The sequence below is a fragment of the Carya illinoinensis genome, chromosome 2, assembly GCF_018687715.1.
Source record: "Carya illinoinensis cultivar Pawnee chromosome 2, C.illinoinensisPawnee_v1, whole genome shotgun sequence".
Lineage (NCBI taxonomy): Eukaryota > Viridiplantae > Streptophyta > Magnoliopsida > Fagales > Juglandaceae > Carya > Carya illinoinensis.
Genome location: NC_056753.1, coordinates 31,101,120 through 31,110,129, shown reverse-complemented (window position 1 = coordinate 31,110,129; position 9,010 = coordinate 31,101,120). Strand labels below are relative to the sequence as shown.

At 31.8% G+C, this 9,010-nt stretch overlaps 1 protein-coding gene across 1 annotated transcript; it reads right to left on the bottom strand.

Moving 5' to 3' along the window:
- Positions 1-627: 627 nt before the first annotated feature.
- On the bottom strand, positions 628-3,282 carry LOC122295243 (pollen receptor-like kinase 3). The gene is made up of 2 exons (XM_043104341.1): positions 1,843-3,282; positions 628-1,617 (listed from the first exon to the last, which is right to left on the bottom strand). The coding sequence occupies exons 1-2, from the start codon at positions 3,143-3,145 to the stop codon at positions 839-841; spliced, it is 2,082 nt and encodes a 693-aa protein (XP_042960275.1). The 5' UTR covers positions 3,146-3,282; the 3' UTR covers positions 628-838.
- Between the last annotated feature and the right edge of the window lie 5,728 nt (positions 3,283-9,010).

Genomic DNA, 9,010 nt, shown 5'->3' with positions numbered 1-9,010 from the left:
TTAATTCATCTATAAACCATAGCTCATTTGATAATTTATTAATTCATGTGGTGTGTGTTCCATTCAACTTAATATGTAAAATCAGAGTCTAAATGTTAACTTTCATAATTTGTTAAGAATAATGTTAAATACAGTTGTTGAATGTGCAAACGCGACAATCTTTTTGAAAAATAGGGGTCCATTATTAAAAAATAAATAATTATATAGATTTTATATTTACTCACTTTTTACAAAATGATTAAGCGGTATATATACATTTTATGAGTACAAATATCATTTCTCTTTCAACTATACATACTAGTCTATGAAAATAGAGAAATGTTGAATTGAAAAATTAGAGATAACGAAAGACAGTTAAACAAAAGATGGTAGATTATGTGTCGGAGATGACGAAGGTTCCCTATTTGTTGCTTTTGTTGTTATACGTAAAGTAGGCTAGCTCTGCCGTTAACCTTTGTCATGTTGCAAAATTTCTGGAAACATTTTGAGATTCTAGTAGTTTTTTTTTTTTTAAGAAAAAGACTTTTTTGTTTGACATGTAATACCGTCCGAAACGTACTGCTTAAGGAAAAAAAAAAAACATTTAAAAGTTTGAGAAAGAAAGTAATGTTTAAAATTTACTTAATATACATAACTTGGGTCCATATATATGCATTAATGAATTTTCATTTGACCTTAATTTCTCTTCCCAAAAGAAAAGAAAAAAAACAAAAAAAAGAAAAAGAAAAAAACTTCTTCTATGATGATATACCAACAACTAATTCGGTTTTAGAGTCGAATACTTGGGGATATCCTCACCTGATCAAAAATAGAAAATGAAAAAAAAAAAAAAAATTCTTTACACAGAAGATGAGAAGTCAAAGGAAAAATTATTATCATTATGATGCCCTGACCGACTTCCAATGCTGTCCGAGGAAATCATCCTCCCAGAGCACCCGGGAAGGCTTTCTTGTGAACTTCTTGATACGTGAGGTTGTGGCACTGAATCTGCATAGCCGTCTCGAAGCGATGGTAAGACATGCATTGCCCTAGCTTCCCCTTGACCTCCCTCCACCTGTATCTCCTCTATCCTTCTAACTGCTTCCATCATGTCTAGCCGTTGCTCTGGGTTCGTTTCAGTGCAAGCTGCCCCTATGTAGAGAAGCTTTTTCATCTCAACGATTGAATTCACAGAGCTTGCAATCTCTGGATCAAACACCTCAGATTCTCTCCCATCAGCAATGGCTGATGCTACCCATTGGACCACATCAATGCCACCCTTAGTATTGCTTAGATATTGAGAAGGATATTTCCCAGTAAGGATTTCAAGAATGACAATCCCTAGACAATAGACGTCACATGCAGGAGATAGTTGTCCAGAATGAGCTGCCTCCGGTGCCTTGTATGCAAACAATTCTTGCGCTGCATTTGCAGGGTTGATCAATGGGCTAAATCCATACTCGGAGATCAATGGGTCATAGTCAGGGCTGAGAAGAACATTGCTGGATTTGAGATTGCCGTGGGGTATGTCAGAGGATGCAAGTTCTGTGTGAAGATAACCCATCCCTTTAGCAATTCCTTTAACAATCTTCAGACGGGAAGGCCAATAAAGTTCTGGGGGTGACGGTCCACGCTCACCTAAGGAAGTAAAATAGTCTTATTAGGACTCATTACTCATTAATCTCATAAGATAAAATAACCTAAATCACGAAAAATGTGCATATAGACTTCGCATTCTACGTGCATGGTCCTAAGCAGACAGGGGAAACTTGAACAATTCATGTTCATTTTTCCTTCTGATGTTCTTAGTAGTAAGCTGCAAAAGTGCAGAGTTCACAAGGGTGTTTTTCTATCAAGTCGTACCATGCAATAGATGAAGTAAACTACGTCCGGGAATGTACTCATAGACCAACAGCTTCTCGTCTTTTCGGTAATGGTAAGCCAAAGGCGTCAAGATATTCTGGTGACGTTGGTTGGCGAGCCGCCTCATCTCTGCATCAAAAACATCTCTTCCGAGTGTGTTCATTTCTTTCATCCTCTTCACCACCACTGCCACCCCATTAGCCATCACGGCCTTGTATGAAGACACCAATGCCCCATTTTCAAGCACCTCTGCGGATGCCTTCATCAAATCCGACAACCCAAAGACACCCTTTTCGTCATTCACCACCACCAATTCTCCCATCCCCACGCCCTTGCCATTAATGGATCCTTTACAGCTTGAGTTGTTGCCCTCCTCTCGCATTGAATCCGCTTCTTTCCCATTTGGCACAGACTGAGATACGTGCACCTCAACGGCTTCTTCCTCGACATCTTCAGGGGCATCCAAATCTTCTCTATTACGCCTGAATCTCACGATGATCACTGCAGCAATCGAAATAAACGCCACTACTGATGTCATGATCGCGGCAATCATCTTCTTTGAACCGTCCCCATTGCCGGTGGTCGGCTGATCAAGTGCCTTTTGGCACTCCCTGCCCAACTTTTCCCCACAAAGTCCAGCATTCCCGGCAAATGAACTTGCATTAAACCTAGAAAAGCTGCTAACCGGGATTTCCCCTTCCAATCTGTTGTTTGACACGTTGATCGATGTCAATGTCGGTTGATCTAAAGAAGGAATTTCTCCAATAAATTGATTGTTTTCAAGATGCAATTCCATTAGATTGGGAAGTTGAGCTAGTGAAGAAGGGATTTTGCCCGTAAGTTTGTTGTCAGAAAGATAAATTTTCTTCAAGGAATCCATTTTTGCGAAGTAATCCGAGGGAATTTCACCCGAAAATTGATTCCCTGACAAGTAAAGGGCCTTCAAAGCACCTAACCGGTTGAATTCGGGGATCGGACCCGAGAAGGCATTATTTGTAATGCTAACACTTCTAAGCGCCGGCATTTCAAGCAAGGCTTCAACATCTATCTTCCCCGACAAGTTCATTCCTTCAAGGCGAAGTCCTGCCACAATGCCTTTGTAACAAATTAGTCCGATCCAATAGGCCCCTTCTTTGCATGGCGACGAGCCAGGCACCCAAGAACTTAGCGCATCGGCTTTTGTAAATGATTTTTTGAGCTTAAGCAAAGCTTTAGACTCGATTATAGAATGCGTCGTGGGAGAAAGGACCAAGAAAATGTATAAGAAAAGATATGGCCGAAGGAGAAGCTGAGCCACGGCCATTACTCAGCCGGTATCTTGATGCCCAAGGAAGGCCTTTTGGCCGCTGAAGATTTTGTTGTAATCTTTTTTTTCTTTTTTTTTTTCTTTTTTCTTTTCTTTTTGGGTCTTTCTCCGATTTGCCGATTTTTGGTTCTTGCTTAATTTGATGGGCTATTTGTGAATGGTGTGCATTCTTCTGGGAGAGTGCGAGCAGAGCCACAAAATGAGAGAAACCTAAGGGAGACACAGAATTGGAGCCTTCTGAATGAAAAGTTGAATTGGTCAATTCTCGAACATCAGAACACATCTTGAATTCTATCAATTATCTATATATAACTAGCAACGAATTTTGCAAAACTAACGGAATTTCATGTTATACCTTACCTCCTGAATTCTATCGATTTTTAAAAAAGTTTTTGTTTTTGTTTTTTTTTAAATGTTTTCTTAAAAAATTTCTCATTTTCTTTATTATCTACTTCTATTTTCCAATACGCATACAAAAATACCTAATAAAATAAACGACATAAATCTATTTAAATGTCTTTACATCACATATTATTTATGTAACATAATTTAATTTGAAATATAAATTTTATATTTTAAATTTTACAAATCTAATTTAGATGTCTGCGAGATCTTTAAATAGCATTTTTCAAATTCAAATTCATTTCCTATAATCTTGTAGAATCAGACGTTAGACAATCTAGCGATTGAGTCTTGATGTGGTGTTAATTTTTGGTTGCACTTGAGGGGCTATCGGTTATGGTGGTACATCAATATAGCTAAGGAAATCAAGCGACGGATTTTCTAGCACGACAGGATGATATGGGATTAAATGTTCGATATGAGGGGCATCATACTTTACCACGGCTTTTGAAAGGCATAATCAGACTTGATAAACTGGGGCTCCTTATGCTAAGGATTGTATATGTTAAATTTAAGATTTTAAATTTTGTGTAATTATATATCTAAATATGGATTTTGATGATAACAAATGAATTCAAAGAATAAAGAAGTCTCAAATTCAAGTTGTCTACACAATGGAGTCAAGCACATCAAAGAAACAAGCATGAGCAAGAAGGGAACCCGTTCACATTAAAATTATAGAGTAATGTTGTAAATCTTTTAAAAATTTGAAATTAAAATTAATGTTCAAAATTAATATTTTATCATAAAGCATTAAAATGCATTTTCCACATGTGCATGAATATTTTGAAAATTAAATTTAAAAATTTTAAAAGATGATTGATTGTCATCTTTTACATATGCATATCTTGATTAAAGGGTTGAACTTTAAAAATATTAAAGATAATTGATTGTCATCTTTCACATGTACATGTTTTATTTGAATATTTTCAAAAGCGATTAATGTTTTTTTTTACTTATGCAAAAGGTAGATGATTTTGTTTGAAAATTTTGAAAAATAAAGTGTGCTCCTTTTGTCATATGCAAAAAGTAAAAGATTAGGTTTGAATTTTTTAAAAAGTAAAGTGTGCTCATTTTGTCATATGTCAAAAGTAAAAGATTAGGTTTGAAGTATTTTTAAAAAATGAATGATGCTGTCTTTGACAATTGAAAAAGAAGAACCTTTTATTTGAATTTTTTAAAAAGTGAATGATATTGTCTTTGACATGTGAATCTTTTTAAATTTGAATATGAAGTCTTATGTGCCTATAAATAGATCATTTAAGAGTTTCACATTTACAACACCAAGACAATACAACATTCATTCAAAACTTTTACTCTCTCTTCTCTAAGCATTGAGCCTTAATTCTTGTTCATTTTGAGAGATATAATTTGTGTTGTATTGTTCTTATTCCACTCATTGAGGAGTGTTTTCTAATAACCTACTCACTATCAGCTCTTGTATCAGTAAAAGGGTGTGTATAACCCTTGTGCATGTAAAAAGTGTTCTACACAGGGAATAGTTGAATCACCACGTGTAAGGTGATTGTAAGTGTAGAGAGTGTTATACACGGATCCTTTGTAGCGGTGTTGTTCAAAGATGTAATAGGTTTCTATCTCCACCTAAAAGAGGTTTAATAGTGAATTTGAAAATCCTCAATGGATAACTTGAGGCGAAGATGTAGGCAGTGGGGCCGAACCTCATTAACATACTGAGTTTGCTTATCTCTTACCTTTACTCTTTATATTTATTGCTATTTCGTATTTTGTTTATATTTTATATTGTATATTTGATTTATAATTGTTATTTTTTTTAATACAACTTAATTCACCCCCCTCTTATGTTAGTCATATAGGCAACATTATAGCTTTTGTTCTTAGAATAAGTTGATTTGATGCATGGGGTTTTTTTTTTTGTAAAGTGTCCTATTATTTAATTGTATTTCTCCACCATAAGTGAGGGCTCCTTAATAAAATTGTGACGAAACTGCTACGTAAGTAGCTACCAGCTCTTTGGAAAAAAAAATGTGGTGTTAATTTTTGTTCTTTAAATAAAAAGACTACTTAGACAACCTCAATCCTTCTTTCTGAGGGGCTCGACGCCCACCAAGCAACTTTGATAGTCTCCCTCGAGTAAGACACATGGGTGGTTAGTCCGACAACTAACCCTAGTTTTTATACATATATATACACATATATACACACATAGGAGGGGGATTGGATAATTGGTTCTTGAGAAAAAGACTGATTTGATTAGATAAAATTAAGAATCCAGAGTTTATATAATTATTATAATTTTTTTAAATTTCCACATAAAATTTAATAAATAATTTAATTTTTTTAAATTTCAAAATAAAATATTAACAAATTATATTAAACAATATTTTATTTAATTTTCAACAAAATATTTTATCTCATTTCATATAAACTGTGTAACCAAACGATGCATAGTATTGCCAATTGATCCAAATGATCTTGGCAACTAACCCTAGTTATGCGTTATGTTAGCGTGTGTTCATAAAATCAAGGTGAGTTCTCTATCTCTTATTGAATGGTAAAAAGCTACACAATTTCTTACCATTCACACAGGTTCTACATATCACATTTTTTTTAATTTTTATTATTTTTCTTTTATCAAATATTTAATATATGAATAATTAATCAAATAATTCAATTAGTTTAAGAAAAATAAACTCTAAAAAAAATTTAAAAAAAAAAGATGATGTGCGGAGGTTTGGGAGGTTGAGTAGCATTACTCAATTAAATATTGGAATGTTAGGAACTTAGGAGAAATGGTGTACATTATAAAATTAAAATATAAAAATGATTTTGTATTTTTGGTCCTTTTAGTGCTCGTTTTAGTTAGTTTGAAAGCTTGAAATTTATTTTAAACAGTTTCATTTTTTTTTTTTAAAGAAAGGAGATATGTACCGTAAATTTATAAAAAGTACTTGAAACTCTTGAACAAATTATAATTATACCTTTTTAAAATCATCAAATTAAGGCTGTAAAAAAAATAGTGAATAAGTAAATTAGACCGGATCAAACCGGTGAGATCGGTTCTGTCCCGAGTTTGATTTGGTCCAGTACCGATCAAAATCGGTCCTGTTTCGATTTTATTTTTAAATAGGACCAGACTGGTCTATATATATATATTAATTTTTTATATTGTATATAATTTTTATATATAATATATAATTATATATAAAATAGTTTTAAATTATATGATAAATTATTAATTAATATAATATTAAATTTTAAACTCTTATATCATTTTGTTTATTATATTAATAGTTATACTAATATTATATAGTGCATATTGATAATTATACTAATACTATATATTATAATATAATATAATATATCACTATATTATAATATATTGCAATATATTATCACTAAAGTATTATATACTCTAATGTACTATATTATATATAATATAGTACATTAAAACAGAAAAATTAAATCAAATTAGACAAGAAACTAAGTACCTATTTAAGAGGGTAACCGGTGCGTAATAAGTTTTAAAAAATATAAAATCGGTACATACTAATTTAGTCCTAAATTTTATTCAAAACTAAACTAAATTAGACCAGTTACATCTCTACATCAAATTGATACTGATGTTAAAAATATCATGTAAATAACGCTACATTTTTTTAAAAGTCATTATTGCAAATTTTAAATGCATGTTAGCCAGCCAACAAACAACTTTTTAATTTTTCAATAAATTACAAGCTTCAATATAAAAGTTGGATCATCGGGAAGCAAATTAAGGCACTGCCTCCTATGCTCCCACCAAAATTGATTAATTATAACATCATATTTTCATTGTCAGATGAAAAATGATTTGTGGGAATTTAAAGTCATTCCATGCAGACCTTTAAAAAAAAAACAAAAAAGACTTAGTCGAGAAAAACTCTTTATTTATTTATTTATTTTATAATTAATATAGTATTGTCATATCCTTTCAATTGCACTTTGTGCCATACATAATTTTGTACAAAAGAAAATGCTGTAATTTTCTGAAGCTTGCTTCCTCATTTTTCTCATTTATATATTTAATTTTTTAAAATTTTTTTATTTAATAATTAAAAAGGTGACTTTTAATATATTAATATATTTTTTATTTTTTAAAAATATTTAAATATGTTAAAAGATTGTATTAAAACTATAAATTTATTTTTTGACACCAAATTCAAATCAATCTATTTATAATTTATATATAATTTATTTATATATAGATTATTATATTAAAATATAATTAATATATATAATTTATTTATATCAATTATTTTGAAATGGTATATAAAACGGTATTAATATTAAAAATTTTTATTTTAATATTTTGATCATATTTAAAATATTGATTTAAAGATTATAAAATTATTATTTTTTAAATGTCGCGTCAATAATTATAATAAAAATTGAAATAAAAAATAACGCCGTTGTGACGTGAAAGTTGCAACACGAGAATTGAGTCCGTGCGCGACTGTCACAATGAAGTGGTGCCAATAGCGGTGGGCACGCCCTAAGGTGTAGGGTCGCGAAACGTGGCGACCAAAATCAACCTCACTTAAAACACCTCATTGTCATTGTTATCGAAAAAAAAAAAATGTAATTGTTAAGTCAAATAGTTATAATAAAAAATATAAAAATAAAAATATATAGCATCATTGTTTTTTTTTTAAGGAAAATAAATAGCATCGTTAAAGTAGGTGGTGGTGGAAGATGACAAGTACGTAAATTGAGTGATTCACTGTAAGTGGCGCCAGTAGCTGTGGGCTTGCCGCTGTAAGGCGCGTATCACGAAACGTGGGAATCAATGCCGACAGGCGACACCGTCAAAAATGACATGACCACCCTACTAGAATTGTCCAATGGACAATGCTACTCTAGATAAAAGCCACGTATGAATTTAAAAAATATATATAATTTAGTAATTAAATAATTTTTAAATGATATTACGAATTTTTTTAAAATATACATATATTTAAAAATATGTAAAATAATAGTAATAATAAAGTAGTCTTTTAGATGGCCACTGGCCCACTATCTGTAATTTAAAGAATGTTATGTATCATTCTATATCATATATTTTATATATTAAAATTTTATTTTTATTTTTTTATTTTTATTAAAATAATTAAATTATTTTATGTGACGCATAAAGTGTAAAGGTGATAAAAAAATTTTTCCTATAATTTTTATGCGTGGCTGTAGCATCATCTTGTCGAATTGTTTTTCACGTGCTCTGATTCTGAACGAGTCTCGTCGAAACGTGGCTTTGGCGCCGCTTGCTTTAATGGGGATACAGTATACACTTGGGCCCACTGACTACTGGTCCTACCGTTCTATACCTAACATCGTCAATGTTCTAACTCCGTCAGTTCGCTAAGTTACTGAAGTAGACATCTAAATTCCTCGAAACACAAAAGTACCCTCAAACAGTGAAACTTTATTCGCTTTAGATCCGAAAAA

Bases quoted from the DNA above. Each gene is read 5' to 3' on its own strand.
- LOC122295243 (XM_043104341.1), bottom strand. From the start codon at position 3,145: ATGGCCGTGGCTCAGCTTCTCCTTCGGCCATATCTTTTCTTATACATT. The intron at 1,618-1,842 runs GTACGACTTGAT...TTACTTCCTTAG, and splicing joins TTTACTTCATCTATTGCATG to GTGAGCGTGGACCGTCACCC.